General features: G+C 37.3%; 1 protein-coding gene and 1 non-coding gene across 3 annotated transcripts in view; one reads left to right on the top strand and one right to left on the bottom strand.

Moving 5' to 3' along the window:
* Positions 1-22,907, bottom strand: part of DNAH8 (dynein axonemal heavy chain 8) — a 394,484-nt gene that overhangs the window by 198,406 nt on the left and 173,171 nt on the right. For both annotated transcript variants that reach the window (XM_063707575.1, XM_019030248.4), the window contains exons 24-30: positions 22,633-22,739; positions 16,253-16,328; positions 14,721-14,910; positions 7,341-7,537; positions 6,687-6,813; positions 3,984-4,219; positions 2,112-2,216 (exon numbers count right to left, since the gene is read on the bottom strand). In XM_063707575.1, the coding sequence (XP_063563645.1) occupies positions 2,112-2,216; positions 3,984-4,219; positions 6,687-6,813; positions 7,341-7,537; positions 14,721-14,910; positions 16,253-16,328; positions 22,633-22,739 (1,038 nt within the window). The remainder of the gene's footprint in view (positions 1-2,111; positions 2,217-3,983; positions 4,220-6,686; positions 6,814-7,340; positions 7,538-14,720; positions 14,911-16,252; positions 16,329-22,632; positions 22,740-22,907) is intronic.
* LOC115935157 (small nucleolar RNA SNORA8) lies at positions 7,971-8,068 on the top strand. Its single transcript, XR_004070857.1, has one exon. It is a non-coding gene; the product is annotated as a small nucleolar RNA SNORA8 (small nucleolar RNA).

Raw genomic sequence — 22,907 nt, 5'->3', positions numbered from 1 at the left:
CCACCTCAGCCTCCCAAAGTGCTGGGATTACAGGCGTGAGCCACCATTCCTGGCCCCTTGGAGTTCATTTTTAATGTCTAATTTTGGTGTATAAATGTTTATTAACTTCAAAAATGCTTAGAGAAATTTGTAGCTATCAAGTTCTACATTAAAAGAAAAAAAAATCTTAAATCAGTAACCTCAACTTTGCAAATTAAACAAAGAAGAATAAATTAAACCCAGAGCAAGAAGAAATGATAAAAACTAGAGCACAAATAAATGGTAGAGAGAATAGAAAAACAATAGAGAAAATCAACAAACCAAAGTTTTTTATTTGAAAAGACTGACAAAATTGACTACCTTTACCTAAACTAAGTAAGAATAAAGGAGAGAAGATGCAAATTACTAAAATTAGGAATGAAAAAGGGGACATCACTACCAGCCTAACAGAAATAGAAAGGACTATAAAGACACAATCAGCAGAGTAACGGGCAACCTAGAAATGGTAGGGGAAAATGGAGAGTTGTTGTTTAAATAGAGTATCAGTTTTGCAAGATTTTTTGCAAGTTCTGGAGATTGGCTGCACAACAACGTGAATATACTTAACACTACTAAAATGGTTAAGAAGGTAAATTTTATGTTACTTGCATTTTGCCACTATTTTCTTTTTAAAGCTTAGCACAAAGCTACTATAATGAAGACAGTGTGGTGCTGGCATAAGGATAGGCATATAGATAAAAAGAATAGAAATTGAGAGTCTGAAATAAACCCTTACATCTATGATCAATTGGTTTTCAGCAAGGCTACCAAGTCAATTTGTTGGTGAAAGGATAGTTTTTTCAGTAAACAATGTCAATGCAACTGGATTATCTACATGCTTTTATATGAAGTCGAATCCCTAACTTATACCATATGCACAAATTAACTCAAAATGTATCAGAAATCAAAATTTAAGTGCTAAAGTTATAAAACTCTCATAAGAAAACATGGCAGTAAATCTTTGTAACTCTAGATTGGGCAATGGTTTCCCAGATAACATACCAAAAACACCAACAACAACAACAATAAAAAGATGAACTAGACTTCATCAAAGTAAAAAACTTTGTGCATCAAAAGACACCATCAATAAAGCGAAAAAATAACCCACAGAAGAGAAAACATTTGCAAATCACATATCTGATAAGAAACTTGTATCCATAATATATAAAGAATTCTTACAACTCAGAAGTAAAAAGACAAAATTTTTAAAAATCAAGCAAAGGATTTAAATTCACATTTCTCCAAATAAGATACACAAATGACCAGTAAAATGGCCACATGAAAACATGCTCTATCTCATCAGGCATTAGGAAAATGAAGTCCTCGCACATGGACAATATAGATGAACTTTGAAAAATTATGTTAAGTGAAAGAATCAAGTTACGAAAGACCATATATTGTATGATTTAGTCTACATTAAATGTCCAGAAAAGGAAAATCCACAGAAACAGAAAGTAGATTAGTGGTTGCCAGGGCTGGGGCAAGAGAGAGAATCAGGAGTGATTGCTAATGGGCATGGGGTTTCCTTTGGGGGGTGATAATGTTTTAAAATTAGACAATGATAGTGGTTAAGCAATGATGTGAATATACTAAAAAACACTGAATTGTATGCTTTAAAATGGTAAACTTTATGGTATGTGTATTCTATCTCAATAAAGCCATTAAAATAATTCACAGTCTCACATTGCTTGATGATGGTAATAGGCTGAGAAATGTGTCATTAGGTGATTTTGTCATGTGAACATCATTGAGTGTACTTACACAAACCTAGAGGGATAGCCTACGGCACACCTAGGCTATATGGTATGGCCTATTGCTGCTAGGCTACAAACCTCTACAGCATGTTACTATACTGAATGCTGAAGGCAATTCTAGACAATGGTAAGCATTTGTGTATCTAAATATAGAAAAGGATCAGTAAAAATACGGTATTATAATCTTATAAGATCACCGTTGTATATGCAGTCTGTTGTTGACTGAAACATTGTTACGTGGCACATGACTGTATGTTAAGCTTTAAAAAGGTATAAAATACCTTTTTTTTCTGGAGATAGTGACTTAAGAAAAATTAATGTAGTTAAATTCATACTTACAGCTTTGCTCTGCAATTTGTTGAAAGAATATCTTAAGGTATCAACTGCTTCTGATTCTTCTTTGGTTACTTCAACTTCAAATCTGTTTAAAATAGCATAGGCTTCCTGCAGGATGAAGGTGGAGTTTAGAAATATCACAAGGGAAAGCCATTGCCAAATGATTTAGACGCCTTCTAGAAACACATTCCTATGTCTTAGAAGAAGAAAGCATGTTCTAGAAAAGTGGTTTCCAAAATTAAAAGTGTATGAAAAGCACCTTTAGATTCTGACTACCAGATACTAACTCTGGATCACAGGCTCTGAAATCTGCATTTAATAAGCACCTAGGTGATTCTGATGGAGATGTATATGTCTCTCTTTTTCCTCCTTGACCCTATGTCAACACCACATAAGATACAGACCGTATTAAAACAGGGGTTGACTATACAAGGAACAGAATGAAATGATGTGGGAGATACTCCAAAGAAAAGAAACTTGAATGATCCAGGGTCCAAGGGATGACCAGTAATTGTCTTCACCAAAAAAAAAAAAAAAAAGTATGGTAAAGAATTAAGCTTCTGCAGTCAGGGAAAATTTGATATAATAATTTATTATATCTTGAAGTCTGGCTGGTCAGCATCCAAAATCCCCAAATACCAAGATTTTTTTAAAGCAGTAAAAGTAAAAAGTTCATTAGCTACCAAAGAGTATAAACTCTCAATGGGTTCAAGAAAGCATAAAACAGTCATAAATATTGGGTACCATAAAGAGGCAGTAGTGGTGTCAAGTCCCCAGATATTGTAGGCAATGAGGCAGTGCGTTGTTTATAGACAACAAAACAATAATAAAAAGAATCAAAAGCCTGATTTTTATCACCATGTATCAGAAATTCTAAATAATATTAGTCCTAAAACATTCTAAATATTAGTAATAGACAAACTCACCAAGGCTATCCAAGTCCTGATCCCCAAAGTCTGTGAACATATTACCTTATATGGTAAAAGGGACTTTGCAGATATGATTATGCTAAGGAGCTTGCTATGGGGAGATTACCCTGGATTAACAGGTGGGCCCAATGAAATCACAAAAGTCCACATAAGAGAAAGAGTGTGGCAGGAAAGTAGGTGTGAGAGAAGACACAATGACAGAAATGGGGGTAGAAGTGATGGCATCACTAGAAGGGAACCATGAGCCAAGGCACGGGGGCAGCCCCTAGAAGCTGGAAAAAGGAGGGAATGGATTCTCCCCTAGAGCCTCCAGGAGCAACATGGCCCTGCTGACATCTTGATGTTAGCCCCATTAGATCCATTTTTGGACTTCTGATGTCTAGAACTGTAAAATAAACAATCTGTGTTGTTTTAAGCCATTAAGTTGGTGGTGATTTGTTATAGCAGCAATAGGAAACTCATACTGTTTCCTAAAAACATCTTTCATTGATGTAAGTTCCAACAGTTTACTATGGAGCCTGAGGGAACTGTTTCTGCCATACTGCCTGTGGTACACCACCAGTCATGAGTGAGACCTATAATTGGTTTCTAAGGCAAGCCAAAGATATTGGGAGAACTTGCCTAACATGTTGGGATTGACATGACAAGGGACAATTATTTCTTTCCACAAAATGTTGGTGCCAGTATCAAAAAACAAACACTACCTATCCCACTATAGCATTATTAATATATTAATATTCCTTTGTATTACAACAGTGTCTTTTGTATACTGTTCACTGTTGATAATTGCCAAAATTCTCCCAAAGACATCAACATCAGAGACGAGAAACAGGCAGACTGTGCTACATAATAGATGAGTATGTTAAAGAATCACTTTCTTAGTGTGTCTCTATTTCTTTAAAAAACAAAAAAGCATTCCAAGAAAAAAAATGCAACCATTTCTTACTTCAATTGGTCCCAAAGTCATGTCCATTTGAATTTCATTATCACGTATGCAAGACAAGGCTTCCATTGCAAATCTGACATCATCTAAATCACGAATAGGTCTAGATAACTTTTTTAAGTATTCATTAATAAATGCTATCATGTCTGACATTTTCTTTTTGTATTCTTCATTCAGATATCGACAGAGTAACATCTTCCATGCCTTGGCCTCGATGGATAAGGCCAGTTTCATTGGCTCTGATGAAGACAAGAAGAAATTAAATTAGAATATAACTGGCATTCTGAAACTATAAGGGCATCTATAATTGCTTTGTCCAATTCAGTAGTCACTAACCACATGTGGCTTTTGAACACTTGAAATGTGGTTAGTATGAATTACATATGCTATAAGGTTACTAGATTTTGAAGACTTAATTCCTGTCCCCACAGAGCATGTATGCCCGTGGAGATGCGCATGAGTTCGACACCACAGCCCATGGGGGAGCATTTTTGAAATTAGTTCTATCACTGTTCTGTGTGACCCTTGCACTTCTTCTGACCATCCCATTAGCGGCCCTCATTCATTCCCGCATTTTTCTCGAGGGATCCTATAGGTGGAGTGAAATCTATTGTTTTGTCTGTCAAGCCGTGACTTCACAGGTTTCTTGCTTTTCTACTCCCCACATCATCCACATGGTCAGAGTATCCATCTACCCTGACCCTGGACCCTGGACCTAGCCAGTTGTACCAGGTCAACATGACCTATATTATGGACCAATCAGAGTCCTTTCTTGAGAGTTTGAAATGAGGCTTGAGGAGGAGCCACATAGTCTAGGAAGCAGAAAAACTCATGCACGGCGGGAAGAAGAAACGAGAGGCAGAGAGAAAGAACTTCCTCAGCTTCCTACACTGTCCCTGATTCTGTTCTATTCTGAAGGCTCAGTTTCACCCTGGATTCTGGGATAAACCTTTTCTCCCTTAACATAGCTCAAATGTGTTTCTGTTTCTTGAAAACAAAACAGCTCTAACTAGTCAACTCTGCCTTATCAATCCTTCCCCTTTTACCTCTCAGTACCCCTACACTCCCCAATTCTGCCAAGCTTGAAACATGGCTGCGCCACTCTTGCCTTCCAACCATTAAACTTAGAGGCCTGTGGAGCTGAGGAGAAAGCGTGGCCCAAGAACAACCATGCAGACAGTCTGGTGATTGAGGCTGTGAGATCATATCTCATGAGATCCCCTAGGGGACCCTTTTCCCTCAGGCCTTAGGGATTCAGCCCACCTTCCCCTTTCTTTATAACTACCATCACCTCTTCCATTTTTAGATGCCACTCTCCAAAAACAAGCTCCTCAGCGCACTCTATCAGTATACTACAGTTGCTTTTTGTATTGTGGATCATAGTGCTAACCATTATGAGGAGACAAATGTGAACTTTTAAAAAATAATAGAGTACAGTTTCCAAAACGCTACAGAAGTTCTTGTAATTATTGCCACTGATGCATAGCTTCTGATTTCCAGGTAAATAGTCCCCCTTAAGCACTTGTAATTCTTTGGTACTTGTGATTCTTCCTCAGAGAATCACAAGTACTTCCTTGGTAGATATAATAATAATATTTAATATTTATTCAACATCAATCATACACCAGGTACTATGCTAAGCATCTCATACAAAGCATTTCGTGAGGTGGATACTGTCATTTTCATCAGCAGAGGAAATGGAGATTAAAGAGGTCAAGTAACCCAAGTGGCCAAATTCAAGAGCCACAGTTACATTAACTTCTTGATAACAGACCTGAAAATCTACTTAAGGTAGATAATGGATGTAAAATACCTCATTTAAATATTGTATGAGAATAAAATCTTTCCACAAACTTAGGATAAGACTGATTGTTATGTAACCATGGTAACAATGAGCCACCACAACCAGCTTTAAACCCAAACCATAGACCAAGTCAACATCAGTTCTCACATGTGTACAACCCTATCAGTGCCAGGCCCTTTCTTCTGAATGTCAACTAGTCAAGAAAGACTTACTCCAATAAACCCGCCTCTGAGTGCCAACCAGCCTACAACAGTCTCACCTGAGTAAGCATCCTTCTACAGATGATGTCAGCCTGTCTACGTCCACAGTCCTTCAACTCCATGCTGCCCAGACACCCTGTATGAGACCAGCAGTCTGCCCTGCCAGGTACACTGTGCCTGACCAGTACAGCTCTCTGTCACTACAGCAAGCAATAAAGTCATCTTTCTATTTCAAGCATTAATGATTGTCTCATCATCCTTCGATACTCTAATCCCAAATGGATCAACTTCTTGGCAGACTTCAAACTGTTTGACTCCCATCTCATGTATACAAGACCCTCCTTACAGTAACCTAAAAGAGAATTTCACCTATACTTTTAGCTGTTTGACTGCCAGTGGAGGAATCGTCCTGTGTAGTGTGTCTACGGATGTGTGTATAAAGAATATCAATGGCCCAGAACCATTTAACATTTATATTAGGTTGGTGCAAAAGTAATTGCAGTTTTTGCCATTACTTTTAATGGTATAATAATATTATAATATATCTTGGTATAATACTATTATTATAACCTTGGTATATTATTATTATTATATCTTGGTATAATACTATTGTACCAAGATAACTTAATAACTGCTTGCTAAATAAAGTAACACTTCATGTGAAAGTACAGATACTTTACATAATAAATATTTTTAAAATACCTGTATGTAATTCAAGTGCTCCTACAACAATAATAGGCTTCAACTCATCAATCTCCTGTTCAAAAGTAGCATAGTGTAGAATTTCTGATCTGATTTCAGTCAGAGAGGGGTTGTTAGCCAAAAATTCCTGTGGTAAGAAAAGAGTCAATATTTTAATTTTTTAACAGTATAAATCTTACCATAGTTACATTAGAAAATTGCATTTGCTCATACACATTTACACTTGTGTGTGCAATGGGGCCAGTGGCTGGGTAAGAAATAGGGTGTCCACCAGGAAGCGAGGAATTTCACAGTCTGCAGGGCATGGTTATTCAGAGTTCTAAAGTTCCCTTGAGTCTCTAACCGAAATACAGCTGGGTCTACAGAAGTGTGACGCACCCTTGAATACCTAGCCTCTAGTCCGTGGTGGCACATAATTGGTACTCAATTGTTTAAGGAAATTGAACAAAATCTGTCTGAGCCTCAGTAATATCAATTGCCTCAGTGTGTACATGTGAGAATTACACCAGCTAGAAGGTGACAGGTGCTTGGTATTTATAGATTCTTGGCCTCTGCTCATGGGTTCCTGTCATTATCCCTGATATTTTCCTGGTCCACCCTCAAGAATTAGAGACAAACAAAACCCAAACGACATCACAAGTAGCAGAAAGACACCTTCACTTTCACATCGCGGTCCTCTGTCCAGAGAGTCTTGTACTTCTGAAAGTCCTGCAGGGCTTCATGAGCTGCCTTTCTTAGGGAATTTACAGAGGAAGAAAGGAGCAGGACCAACTTAGAAATATCCTTGTGCTCCGCTACCCCCGGGTAAAAATTCTTCAGCTTCCTCGCAGGAATAACTTCTTCAAAAGATCCTGAAAACAGATGTTTTTACACTATAAATAACTTCTATATTCAACTTTAAATATTATCAGTTTTAATATTTGTGATTCTTTTTCAAACTGTATTTTCTTAAAGATTCTCCCTCCAAGAAACTAAGAGCTATTTTGAGTAATTAAGAGCTATTCTCTTGCTATCTTCATGTATTCTCATTAAACTATGGTGTCAGATTTTGAGCTCAAGATTTCTTTAATCTAGAAGAACTGTTATTCGGAGCAGATAACTGAAAGACACTGATTAAAACACCCCAAAATGTTAAAGTCCTTTAAGAAAAGGTTAAAAGCTTTGAAATTTCCACCCTGAGGAATAGCACAGTGGTTCAAGGAGAGACATTACATTTATTACCCAAATGACCTTGGGCCAAGTATTTAGTCTTCGTGGATATACTTGTGAGAATTAAATGAGACAAACTCTGCTGGGGTGTTTAAAGGTCAGCGCTATAGATATTCAGCATCTGGCATCTTGGCTTCCTGCTTGTTAAACCTGGTATTTTTACTGATACAGTATTTGTGTAGTTTTCTTAGACTGTTCAGTTTGATACAGTCTTCAATAGTCACCAATGCTTTTATTTTTCTAGGGTGCCAAATTGAAAACTAGGCAGATCCACCTACTCTAAAAATGACCCTAAAATAAACTGGTTGAAGAAATTAGATCCCAAAGATTCTTGGTGAAGAATCACTATATGCATATTCAAATAGAGATAAGCTCCTCCTCACAGTAACCTAAAAGAGAATTTCACCTATAGTTTTAGCTGTTTGACGGCCAGTGGAGGAATCGGCCTGTGTATCACTATATGAATATTCACTATATGCATATTCAAATACAGATAAAAGAATCCAAAATACAAGAATTGTGCCCAGGCTGATAGGAGACATGTGGACTAAGCAACAGTTCTAATAATGAGGGCTAACTTGAAAACACATCTTTTGAAGATAAATTTTGACTCCAGCTGGCTGGGCACAGTGGTTCATGCCTAGAATCCCAGCACTTTGGGAAGCCCAGGCGGGGAGACCGTTTGAGTCCAAGAGTTTGTGACCAGCCTGGGCAACATGGCAAAATCCTATCTCTACAATAATACAAAAATTAGCTGAGCATGGTGGCATGTGCCAGTAGTCCCATCTACTCGGAGGCTGAAAGGGGAGGATTGCTTCAGCCAAGAAGGCAGAGGCTGCAGTGAGCTGAGGCTGCACCACCTCACTCCAGCCTGGGCAACAGAGTGGGACCCCATTTCTAAATAAATAAAACCAAGTAGTGGTAAGTTCTCCAGTTTTGTTCTTTTTCAAAATTTTTTTGGCCATTATAGGTCCTTTGAATTCCCCTATTCTCTATTCAAATTTTAGGATCAACTTATCAATTTCTTCAGCAGAAAAAGCCTTCTGGGATTTTGATAGAGATTGTATAAAATCTATAGATCAATTTTGGGAAGAACTGCCAGTTTAATAATATTAGATCTTCCAACCCATGAGCATGATGTATCTCTTCATAGTATAACTTTCAGCAATGTTTTACAGTTTCAGTGTACAGACCTTATACTTCTGTTAAATGTATTTTATTCTTCCTTGCTTTTGTGCATTAAATTGTTTTATTTCATTTTCAGATGGTTCATTGCTAATATTTAGAAATATAGTTGATATCTGTATATTAATCCTGTATCCTGCAGTCTTACTGAATTCATTTATTAGTTCTAATGGGGTTTTTTTGTGTGTGTGAGGGTTGACTCCTTAGGTTATTTTTACATACAAAATCATATCATCTGCTAATAAAGATGGTTTAACTTTTTCCCTTCCAATCTGTGTATCTTCAATTTAGTTCACTTATCTTAATCCACTTGATAGAATTTCCACTATAATGTCGAGCAGATGTGGTAAGAGCTAGTATTCTTGACTTTTTCCTAATCTTAGGGGGAAAAAATTCAGGCTTTCAACATTAAGTATGATGCCTTTTATAAGGTTGAAGAAGTTCAATTCTATTCCCAGATTGCTGAGCATGTTTATCATGAAAGGGTATTGGATTTTGTCAAATATTTTTTCTATGTCTATTGAGATAATCATGAGTTTTTTCCCTTTATTCTATTCATATGGTGTATTTTAGGATGTTAAACCAACCTTGCTTTTATGGGATAAACCTCATTTGGTCACACTATACAACACTTTTTATACACTGCTGGATTCGGTTTGCTAACATTTTATTATGGACTTCAGCATGGTCATTTAAATTTAAGGGTCCTTTAAAGATGTTTTTAGATATAAAGAAGTCAAATTTAAACATCTTTTCTTCTATGGTTTGAGCTTTGTATGTCTTGAGAATCCTTCCCTACCCTGGTGGTTTAAACATATTGTGCTGTTTTATTCTAAAAGTGTTGTAAAATAGATGGAATAGTGTTATAGGATATAGAATAGCGGGTATGATGTGTATCTAATTCAAGATACTACTGTAAGTTTTTTCCACATGGAAACAAATCCTTAGCCACATTTATTAAATAGTACATTCTTTCTCCACTGATTTGTAAATCCACCTATACCATATATTTTCATATACATGAGTATTTCTGCACCCTCTGTCCTGTTCTGCTGTATGTTATCTATCTTTGGATCACTAAAAGACGGTCCTCATTAGCCTGGCTTTGTAACACTCCTTGCTATTTGGCAGGGCAGGACCCCCTACCTTGCTTTTCTTCATCACCAATTTTTCTCAGCTATTTTTAACTCTTTTCACTTCCATATAATTTTACAATCAAATTTATAAATCAAGTTGACAACAGAAAAAAAATCTATTATGATTTCTTTGGAATTGTATTACATTTATAGATTAATCAAAGAATTGACTTCTTCATGATGTGGACTTATTCTTGTCTTCCATTATCTCATTCAGTAATACTTTCTCCAAAAACGCTGTGCAAATTTTTTTTACATTTATTTGTTAAATAACTTATGGTTTGTGGCTAATAAAAAAAATCTGTGTTTCTATTATATATTAACTGTATTACTGGTAAATGTAAAAATACTGGGGGTTTTGTATGTTGATCTTTTATACATAAACATTACTGAACTTATTGGTTGTAACAATTATTTCTAGATTTCCTGGATCTTCTATATATAATCTTTAAATAAGGACAATCTCAGTCTTCCTCTCCAATTCTTCTCATTTTTTCTTGTCTTATTTCATAATGAAGATCTCTAGTAAACTATCAAATAAAAATGATAATAGTGGGCTTCCTTCTTTATTCTTCATTTTATTGATAATGGAATACTTCTAAATATTTTTACAGATGACACTATTGGAAAATCTGTCTTATTCCTAGTTTGCTAAGAGGCTGTATTTAAGTCTATGTGTGGGTAAGTGAAATATACTTACAGAAACATATATAAAACACAAGAAATAGGTAAAATGTATATTAAAGAAGAAGAAAAAATGAATTCCAATGTACTCACCACCAAGTTAAGAATAGAATGTTACCAATAGATTAGTCCTCTCTAGGCACCTCTCTAATCCCATTCCCTGCCCTTACCCCCAGAGGCAACCATTATCCTGAATTTTCTTTGAAGATAAACTTTACAATAAACCAACATGTTTATCCCTCAACACCTTTTAAAAGCTGAGCAGTAAGCACAAAACTAGCCATAAAGGAAAGAACATCAATTGTTCATGTGAGACGAAGGCTCCTACAAGAAAAGAGTCTCTGGGACTGGTCTGGCTTCATCTTTCCTACAAGTTTACAAAAGCCCTTTGTGGGGGAAGCTATGGGGCAGGATCATAAATAAGTCCTAGAAAATATATGTGTCATGACAATCAGGGCATCTGGCAGCACTGTGTTTGTGAGCCGAGTAATAAATGTCCAGCAAGAAAATGGCCAGGACAGTGAGCTAATCTCTATTTCCTGATATCACAATTACTTGCCTCCAGTTCTCAGTAGTTGGTCAAGGCAGAACGCTTCTGAGGAATGGATAAGTTTCCTCAGCTGACCCAGAGCAATAAGTGTAGAGCAGCAACTTCATCAGCACATGGTGAGAACAAGAAAGTCCAGACAAGAATACAGACCAGGTTTACCCAGGCATTCTGTCTTCAAGTTAAAAGACAGTATATATAACGGCATCCAGCATTTGGTGAGAGCAGTCAAAACTCACCTGTTTCCTAAGTCACACTGGTTGCCCTCTATGCTTAGAACATAACTATCACTGCACAATCACCCTTCAACATTCACCTTGAAATTCCCTTCACCTGTCTGCTGTGTTTTATTCCTGTTTCCAATATCCCATATCTTCTTTTTTTTTTTTTTGCTTTTGCTTTTGCTTTCTTATTTTGGAAGACTACAACCTTCAGTAACTTTGTGGAAAAGCGTGTGTTGATGGTACATTTTAAAAGACATTGCATGTCTGAAAATGTCTATTTACATCGTACTTGGTTGATAATTTTGCACATAATAGAATTCTTATTTGCAAGATTGTTGATAAGTCCAAGGAGATTTTTGCATCTAACAATTTATAGTTTTATGTTTAGCCTGCTACAATAATAGAAAAATATATAGAATGGACTAGGGAGAGAATAAAGAATAATGGCAAACATTGGACTAAACATAAAAAAATCAGATACTGATCTTCTTATATGGATTAATTCCCAGCCCTCTTATTAGGTTTGTGACTTTGGAAAAATTATTTAACCTCTCTGAAGAAAGAACTGGGTTTGATTCATAATCTCAGAAAACACAATCCCAAACACCATAATCTCAGAAATCCCAAAAGCTCAAAATCCCTAAAATCTAAATCCCGAAAGTATAAAATCCATGTCTAAAATTCTGAAAATCAAATCCCCCTTTAAAAATGTAAATAAATATATTTAAAAGAACTGTTTATTAAAATAATTATTATTTTTTCCAGAATTATATTTTTGGGATTTTGATCTTTTGGGATTTCAACATTTGAGATTATGGCATTGGATTGTGTCTTTCAAGATTATGATCAGCCCTTGAAGGAACTAATATTTATCTTCCCAGGTATTTTATGTAAATTCATAGATACATCCACATGCTTTTTCCCTAGCTCTTCTTGCCTCTGATTTTCCAAAGTTGCTCTTTCTAGGTCCTGAATGATCAGTCCAGCCATTCGTCACTGCCCAAGAGTCCATGTATATCTTTGCTTCAGACCACTCTCCTTATAAAAAAGGTATACTGCTTGAAGCTCTGCCCACTGGGGGGAATTCCCCTTTTCACTCTCCTTTAGGGCCACTCCTGAGTGGGCTGTAGTGCAACAGAAGTCCATTTTCAGCTGACACCAACACATCAAGCCAATTCAGATAGACCAGTCCTGAGATTTTTCATCCTTTATTAGCTGGTTGTAGGGAACACCCCATGAGACCACAGATGTAAGCTGAGAAAGCAATGTTAGTGCAACATAGAAAGGTGCCATAGGGGTCTGAGCCACCTGGTTGTGTAGCTTACCTGGTATCTTGGGGGTGTTTTTGTTTTTTGTTTTTTGGAGACAGAGTCTCCCTCTGTTGCTCTGGCTGTAGTGCAGTGGTGCAATCTCAGCTCACTGCAACCTCTGCTTCCGGTTCAAGTGATTCTCCTGCCTCAGCCTCCCCAGTAGCTAGGATTACAGGTGCCCGCCACCATGCCCGGCTAATATTCTTGTATTTTTAGTAGAGACAGTGTTTTGCCATGTTGGCCAGGATGATATCAAACTCCTGACCTCAGATGATCCACCTGCCTCGGCCTCCCAAAATGTTGGGATTACAGACGTGAGCCACCACACTGGACCCTACCTGGTATCTTGTTATTTTCAATTTGCCTTTCCCTGCATCACAGTGGAAGCGACATAGTTTTGAGACCAGTTTCTCAACCCCATTAAAAAGTTAAAGAGACCAGTTGAAGAGACCAGTTTCTCAACCCCATCAGAAAATGGACAAAGGACATGAATAGACACTTTGCAAAAGAAGACACTCATGTGGCCAAAAAACATATATAAAAAAAAGCTCAACATCAGTGATCATTACAGAACTGCAAATCAAAACCACAGTGAGATACCATCTCATGCCAGACAGAATGGCAATTATTAAAAAGTCAAGAAACAAAAGATGCTGGCAAGGCTGTGGAGAAATAGGAATGCTTTTACACTGTTGGTGGGAATGTAAATTAGTTCGACCATTGTAGAAGACAGTGTGGCAATTCCTCAAAGACCTAGAACCAGAAATACCATTTGACCCAGCAATTCCGTTACTGGGTATATACCCGAAGGAATATAAATCATTCTATTATAAGGATACATGCACGCCTATGTTCACTGCAGCACTATTCACAATAACAGACATGGAATCAACCCAAATGCCCATCAATGGTAAACTGCATAAAGAAAATGTGGTACATATACACCATGGAATATTATGCAGCCATAAAAAAAGAATGAGTTCATGTCCTTTGCAAGGACATAGATGGAGCCGGAAGCCATTATCCTTGGCAAACTAATGCAGGAACAGAAAACCAAACACTACATGTTCTCACTTGAAAGTGGGAGCTGAACAATGTGAACACATTGACATAGGGAGGGGAACAACACATACTGGAGCCTGTTGGTGGGGGATGGGGGGTGACGGGAGGGAGAGCATCAGGAAAAATAGCTAATGCATGCTTGCTTAACACCTATGTGATCGGTTGATAGGTGCAGCAAACCACCATGGCACATGTTTACCTATGTAACAAACCTACACATCCTGCACATGTACCCTAGAACTAAAATAAAATAAAATAAAATAAAATAAAACAAAATAAAATAAAATAAAAAAGAAACCAGTTTCTTTCTATACAGGAAGTGTCAAAAAAAAGTTCATAACATTTTGGGTCACTATCATATCATATTCATAATTACTTAAGTGACGAATTTATGTTTACCTTAAGTTTATCCAACCTACTATCATGCAGAAGGTAAAATTAGCGCGAAGGTTTATTTCAATTTTTAACTTAAGATCATCATAGTAGAAAAGTGATTTAAAAATCCTTTCCACCCACCACCCAAAGCCAGGAAAAAATGCCTGCACGTTATGTTTAAGATGAAACATTACTATTTTTTAAATGCAAAAGGTATCAAACATATAAAATAATTTAAAAATCTATATGCTATCAAATCCAAAAAGGATCAGTAAGATCATTGACTAATTTTGCATTCTTACTTTCTTCCTTCTTCAGCAGTTTTCCTGTGTTTTGATGGGTCACGTCAGTAGTGGTGGGGCTGGGAATGACAGACTTGATGGGACGGATTTGCTGTTGCCCCCAGTGAGCCACTCCTCTGCTGACCTCCAGGGTTAACTGGATCATACGGTTAATGGCTTGTTGAATGTCATCCAAACTAGGAATCATCACCTGTGGAAAGAAGAAACAAATGTGTTATACTGCCGGCACATACAGTCCATCCCTCAATTTTCACCACCTCCATTCCCCACTGAGTGGGGCAAGCCTCGGCTGGCCCAGTGCAAGGCTGATTTGAGGGGGAGAATGATAGAGGAAGATGGGGAGGATGCAGATTTTCTCTATCCTGAAGTTTTCCCGCTATCGATTCCTGCAAGCCTCATTACACCACGAGCTAACGCGGACGTAACTTTTTAATAACAGATAGAAATGACATTTCGATTTTGTTAAAAAGGTCAAACTAGCACTTGTCATCCTTTTCCCCATGAGGGTGGCAGAATGCAGTGGGAAATTACAGACTTTGTGTTAGAGATCTATGAAACAAAGTACCTGAAGAAGCTACACCACCAAGATTCTGACCTCAGTTCTTTGAAATGTGCCAAATAAGCTAAGAAGCTATCCTTCAGGAGGTCAGACCATGTAAAGGTGGTTTTAGGTGAGTCACGGACCGTTTCTGCCTGGCCTTATCCTTTGACCCATCGCAGAATGCAGCTCAGCCATCCCATGTGGCTTGGAGTTCCAGATGCCCATCAGCAGCTGGGGTAGTTGTAGAGATAAGTGCCATGGGAAGACACGGGTGATTCAGATGCTCAGGGCACAGGCTCTTTTTGCCTTTCTCTTCTGCCATCCTTACCTTAGCGCGTTGCCTCACAGTCATGTGTTTGAGGTAGGGATCTGGACAACTGTGATGATTTTATTTAGATAATTTAATGTCTGAAGTAAGAAAAAGCAAGGCAATTTGTAGGGTGCTTGCTAACTGCTGGCAGAACAGATGCCTAACTCAATTCTTTCATGAGGCCTTCAATACACCATGAGCTAATACAGAAGTAACTTTTTTTTTTTTTTTTTGACAGTCTTGCTCTGTCGCCCAGGCTGGAGTGCAGTGGCATGATCTCAGCTCACTGCAACCTCCGCCTCCCAGGTTCAAGCAATTCTCCTGCCTCAGCCTCCCAAGTAGCTGGGACTACAGGCACCTACCACCACGCCTGGCTAATTTTTGTATTTTTAGTAGAGACGGGGTTTCACCATGTTGGCCAGGATGATCTCGAACTCCTGACCTCAGGTGCTCCACCCACCTTGGCCTCCCAAAGTGTTGGGATTACAGGTGTGAGCCACTGCACCCATCCCAGAAGTAGCTTTTTCATAACAGATATAAATGACATTTCCGATTTGTTAAATAGTGAGGGAAAGTGAAAAAAGACATAGGACCAAAATGTTACCCTAAATGAAAGCTCATTTCTAGTACTATACTTCTTAAGTACCTTATCAAAATATCAGTGTATTTAATAATACTTACCACATTAGGAATTGCAAGATGTACTTCACTTTTTATAAAGGAAATAATATCTTCTGACTGCTTTCGCCCATAAAGGCTGCAATGAGATGGACATTTAGCTGATGAACCTTACCCTAAAATTTCATTAATAGTTTATTATGCTACAAAATTCAGTCCGAACAATAAAGATCATTTTTAAAAGGCCAAATTACACAAAGAGAATATTACTTATAACAGAACCCTAAATTGCAGAGAACTAAGAAAATACAATGACCCAATAGTCTTAGAAGTAAAATAGTAATCTCATATACATTTTCTACTATTTTAATGTTGTTCTTTCTCAGTAATAACCTTTAACAATGTTTACTAAAGGCATTCTTTGTTCCCAGCCCTGCAACAGATACAGGATGAGATCACCAGCATATACTTTTATATGCTTCTTTATCTATATTTTTACAAGATTAAACAGGAAGTTTCTGGTCCACGCTTTCCAAAAACCGCTTTGTTAAACAATATCACTCATGCACAGACAGCAGCACAGACGCCTGAGTCCAGTTATGAAGGACACATGCAGAGCTGCAAATTAGTCTGGCTAGCATAGCTCCCTCTGTCTTAACCTCCACCCCTATCCCAGGCAAAATTATAATAAATGTAAACTGTCCATTCTCTTTTTCTCTGGGAGTGCAAGAAATACCGTCATTACTGAAAACTTACATCTCCATTTCTAAATACAAGCAGATGGGGGGTGGGAGGGGATCACAAGAAACATAGAGGCCACAGTTCAAAAGTGAAGACCCAACTTTTAGCACTCAGGGCCAATGGTTCCCAGATAAACATATTATTGGAAAGGACTGAACAAAAAGCAAGCAAGCAAACAAAACCCCTCAATTCATAGTGTCCCAGTGAAATTCAAGATGTTGCAATAAAATTAGTGTGGGCATTGATTCAAAGTGTGTAATTTGAGAATAAGAAAGAGTTTTCATAAAGTATAAAGGAACCATTGAATAATAAAGGCAGTGAACAGTGCACTAGATCATTTGGTATCTTATATAGCAAACTAGAGAATCAGCTGAAGGTATTCTCCAAAATTTCAGGTGCAAAATACAGAGAGAGAAAATACTTAATAACATTTATTGAATGTTTAATGTATGCCAGCCACTTTCCATAGATTACCAGTTTATGTTCACATTAATTCTGTGAGGCAGACCCTATGATTATTATTTCCATATTGTAGATAAGGAAACCAAGGTAGGGAGAGGTTAAGTAATTTCCAGAGGGTCACTCCGCTCAGAGATGCTTACTACCTAGATACGGCATGTGAATACTGTGTAGATATGGGAAATTAAAGCAAAGCACTCCTTTAACCTTAAGAATAGGCTTGTTTTTTCATCTTCAAGAGATTCTCTAGGTGCCTGACAGGATTAATGGGGGAAAAAGTCCTGCATATAAACATACAATTTGTGAATTTCAAGAATAAAAGAGAAATCCTGTCAGCATCAAAACAAATACAAGTTGTTAGTTGGAAAGGAAAATCGGATTAGCAGCAGAACTCTCCTCTAAAAACTGAAACCAAAGAAGCCAATGGAGCAGCCTCTGTAGAGTGTGAGAGAAAGGGATTCTGATCCCAGAAGACCAAGCTAGCGTTCGTGTGTGGGGATAAGAGAAAGACATTTTAGACAAGTAAGGCTTTTTAGTACTATCCTCATGTATGCCTCCTCAAAAATTGCTGAATTGCCGCAGAACTTGTAAATCAATGTAGCATAGTGAGTTCATACTTCAAAAAAGCTTCTTTTTGCCAAACTCATCACAATCATGGATGGGAGATAAAGGACATGAGAATGCTCAAATACAAGGTAAGCATCTCCATGAAGTAGAAATGGAGAGAAACTCAAGGACAGCCTAGCCAGGGTTCCGGGCTGGAAAGAGGCAGTGACCGTGGGGAGGTTGGCTCTGGTGGAATATAGAGGATGGACAGGACTCAATGAGGGATGGAGCCTCGGCCAGCCTCACTACTTAAGGCCAAAAACTAAGATGATGCTCTCCCACCTGTCTTGCAGATGATGCTGCAAGACAAGATGCGTCAACTTACTTCCTGCAGCTACGGCTTTTCCAGGAGATGCAGACCTGGGGCAAAAGAAGCACATCCACAAATTCCCTGATAAGTAACTAAGTTAGGCTACCCGTGTGCTCCCTAGCCAAACCTGCCATACCCCCAGTATCTCTCCAGGGGCCAGTAACTGTGAAGAAATAAGACCTGGTTCTGTACTCAGGGTTCCAAGTGTCATTTAGAGGCAAAAGTGAAACTCATAGATAGGGAGAGAGAGAAGGAAAAAGAAACACAAAAACAAAGCTCTCGCTCAAAGAGAGCCTGCACATTAAAACCCAAGTATGCGTGAATATGTCTAAGGGTAAGAAAGAGAGCTAACGAAATCCAAAAACGAAACGGAAACTCACTCTAGATAAAAATTAATGTCCAGATAACAAGCTCTAAAGTAAGGGAAAATGTTCAGTGATATATGAAGACTCTTCCAAAAAAATAAAAAATTTGCTAAACTAAAAAGGCAGAAATAATACCATATCTGGAGGATAAGGAAAAAGTATTTTTTCTTGAAATATTTAAGATGCCACAGATGATAAAATCTTTAGAAGAGATACAGAGATACTGCCCATAATGTAGTTCAGAAAGGTAAAAAGATAACATAGATGACAGAGTTATTAGGAGACAACGAGAAGAGAATGAGAAGCCCCAACATATGAAATGACCACATGTCCAGTGTGCCCAGGACAGTTCCAGATTCACTGTGTCCTGGCACCTCATCTGGACAGTGCTCCTTCACTCACAAAAGTTCTATAGTTGGAACAATAAGTTATGTGGTCATTCTACTCAACATTCAATTAATAGGAGTTCCAGAAGAAGACGATGAAAGAATATCCTAGAAGCAATAACTAAAGGGAAAATTGCTGAGGTTTTTTCTAGCATTAAGGAAAGCTATAAACCCTCAAATAGAAAGTGCACTCTGAGAACAAAGCAGGATTAAATAAAGACAAATCCACACGGGGTAAGAAAACTGCAGAAACATTAAGGATTAAAAGAGAATATTCAGTTAGACTCTTGCAGACTTCTCATCAGCAGCAACAAAACTCAGAAAAAAATGAAGAAATACTTTCCAAGTGCTAAAAGACAAAGAAAAATTTTATATCCAGCCAAAATGTTATGAAAGTATGAGGGCAAAACATTTTCAGACTTACAAAAAAGGATAAAAGAGTCTACTTCTCACAGATCCTCACTAAAGAACCAATGGGATACAAAAAAAGTACATGAGAACCTGGAGATTTTAATAAATTATGCCAGTAAATAAATTATTTTAATATATTATTTTTGAGTGTTTACACAAAAGTAAAACTAAAACATCAAACAGCAATAAAATATGTACAGTTCAGTGAGTAAAGCCTGCCAAGGCCCTTGTAGTCAGAAATAAGACTAGAAAACTGCAAAACTAAGGACAGTGCTTTTTTTTTTTTTTTTTTTTGAGATGGAGTCTCACTCTGTTGCCCAGGCTGGAATGCAATGGCACAGTCTTGACTCACTGCAACTTCCACCTCCCAGGTTCAAGCGATTCTCCTGCCACAGCCTCCCTAGCAGCTGGGACTACAGGCGTGCACCACCACACCTGCCTACTTTTTGTATTTTTAGTAGAGACGGAGTTTCACCATGTTGGTCACGCTGGTCTCAAACTCCTGACCTCAAGTGATTCACCTGCCTCGGCCTCCCATGGTGCTGGGATTACAGAGGTGAGCCACTGTGCCTGGCCAGTACTTCTTTTAGTTGGAGCAAAATATGTGCATTCTAAAGTTAAGGGTAATCACTTAAAGAACTGAAGTACAGAAAAGAGAATAAATGGTGAAAATTATCCACCGCAAAGACAAGTCATAATGAAATGAATCAAAGAAAAAGAATGTTGAGAAGAAAACACAAAATAAAATGTCATAAATTAAGTGCAACTATATCAAAAATCACAATAAATGCAAACAAATTAAACTCACTAAGAGATAATGAGATTGAAGGAAAATTATCAGGTATACAATGTTTTTAAGAGGTAAAACTAAAAAGTACAGAGAAAGGCTTAAGTAAAGAGATGGAAACAATTACACAAAAAAAGTTGGTAAAGTAATGACAAACTAAATTGTGAGGAATCAGAATTAATACAGATAAAGGGATTTGCCAAATAAAAATAAAAGGAAAAGTGCTCTTAAGCAGGTTTAACTACTATGACCTTGTATGCACCTAACAACACAGCCATAGAATACATAAAACAAGAACTGACCGAAACAAAAGGAAAGTTTAATAAATCCACAATCACACTGGGAGAATTGAACAGTACAATTAAATTAGAAATCGGCAATGAATAGCCAAGGAATAAATCTAACAAAAATGTGCAGGACCTTTACACAGAGATTTCTAAAACGTCACAGAGAGATATTAAAGAAGACATATCAATGAAGAGGTAATACATAATTCTGAATAGAAGACTCAATATTTGTAAGGATGCTAATTCTCTCCAAATTGATCTATAGATACAATGCAATTTAAATAACTCCCCCACCTGACGTCACAAGTAAGTTGATTTTTCAACAACTTTTGCTTGGTCAACTAATTAACCATATGGAAAAAAATATATTAATTTGCTACCTCACACTAAGCATAAAAATCAATACCATGTAAATTAAAACCCTAAATATAAAGGTCAAAACTACAAAAGTTTTGGAAGACATTATGAAGTAGGGAAGAGTTGGTTTCTTTAAAAAGATCACAAATCACTAAAATTGATAAATTTGAATATTTTTAAAACTCGGCAATGGAAAATGAAAATTAATAAAGAAAATGAAAAGATAAGGCAAAACTGACAAAAGACATTTGTTATATTATCATCAATAATGTAATATACTAAGAATACTTATGAATTAATCCAATTCGATAGAAAAACAGGCCAAAAAGGAACACAATTTTTTCTTTTTTTTTTTTAATCATACTTTAAGTTCTGGGGTACATGTGCAGAACATGCAGGTTTGTTACATAGGTATACACATGCTATGGTGGTTTGCTGCAACCATCAACCCATCATCTACATTAGGTATTTCTTCTAATGCTATCCCTCCCCTATCCCCACACCCCCTGACAGGCCCTGGTGTGTGATGTTTCCTCCCTGTGTCCATGTGTTCTCATTGTTTAACTCCTACTTATGAGTGAGAACATGCGGTGTTTGGTTTTCTGCTCTTGTGTTAGTTTGCTGAGAATGATGGTTTCCAGCTTCATCCATGTCCCTGCAAAGGACATGAACTCATCCTTCTTTATGGCTGCATAGTATTCCATGGTGTATATGGGCCACATTTTCTTTATCCAGTCTATCATTGATGGCATTTGGGTTGCTTCTAAGCCTTTGCTATTGTGAACATTGCCACAGTAAACATACGTGTGCATATGTCTTTATTGGAGAATGATTTATAATTATTTGGGTATATACCCAGTAATGGGATTGCTCGGTCAAATAGTATTTCTGGTTCTAGATCCTTGAGGAATCGCCACATTGACTTCCACAGTGGTTGAACTAGGAACACAACTTTTAAGGAAGAGAAACAACAAATGGCCCATAAACACAAGAAAGTATATTTAATCTCATCAGTAACCAGGAAAATGCAAACTAAAATCCTGATGAGATGCCATTTCACACCCTGTATGTTGGCAAGAATTTTTTAACTGAATAATACTGTCTGCAGGGATGAGGGGCCATGGGTACTCTCACTACGTGCTGCCTGGTAAAAAGAGGCATGCACATACCTTAGGACCCACCAAACCCACTCTTAGCAGGTGCAACAAGAGACAGGTACAAGATGTTCACAGAGGCTTTATTCATGATAGCAAAAACTGAAGCAACCCAAATCACCATCACCAGTAGAACAGATAAACAGACTATGTATACTCCAACTACACAGAAGTGTAAAAAACTATACCCCATGGATGAATCTCAAAAACATTATACCAAGTGCAGTTCAAATACAGGCAAAATTAAATGATACATGGATTGGGGATACAAAAACATAGTAAACTGCGAAGAAAACCAAGACAATGATAAACACCAAGTTCAGGATAGTGGTTACTTTTGGGTGAGAAGGGAGAGGACCCATGAGGGGACTGATAGCCTTTTTTATCTCAGGCAGGGTTTTGGGAATATGGGTGTTCATTTAACTACAGTTCTTGCAGTATTACACAAATACTTTCATACAGTCTTTTAATAAATGCTATATTTTAAATTTTATAGTTTTTTTAATTAATAAATTTATAAGAGGTGTTATTCACATTATAAGTATGATTACCAGACATAATTAAAATATTTTCAACTTGCCTTGCAACAAATATTCTTCTTTTCATTGTGTCCAGAGATAACCGTGTAGCTTTTTGAAGACTGTCTAGCAATTGATGAGAGAAAAAAGCAAAGACCTCTTTACACTCCTGTAATAAGAAATCAGATTAAATTTGGTATCTCTCCTCCAAAAAAACTCGAGCATCCCCAAAACAGTGATACAATATTAGATGTGGCATGTGAAAGGTAACAAATAATAAACTGTAAATTTCAATGATATTGTAGAAATAAATTCAGTCCTAAATTACTTGTCTGTT

This window comes from Gorilla gorilla, chromosome 5 (genome assembly GCF_029281585.2).
Source record: "Gorilla gorilla gorilla isolate KB3781 chromosome 5, NHGRI_mGorGor1-v2.1_pri, whole genome shotgun sequence".
NCBI classification, from domain to species: Eukaryota; Metazoa; Chordata; class Mammalia; order Primates; family Hominidae; genus Gorilla; species Gorilla gorilla.
This window is presented reverse-complemented; position numbering and strand designations above follow the sequence as displayed.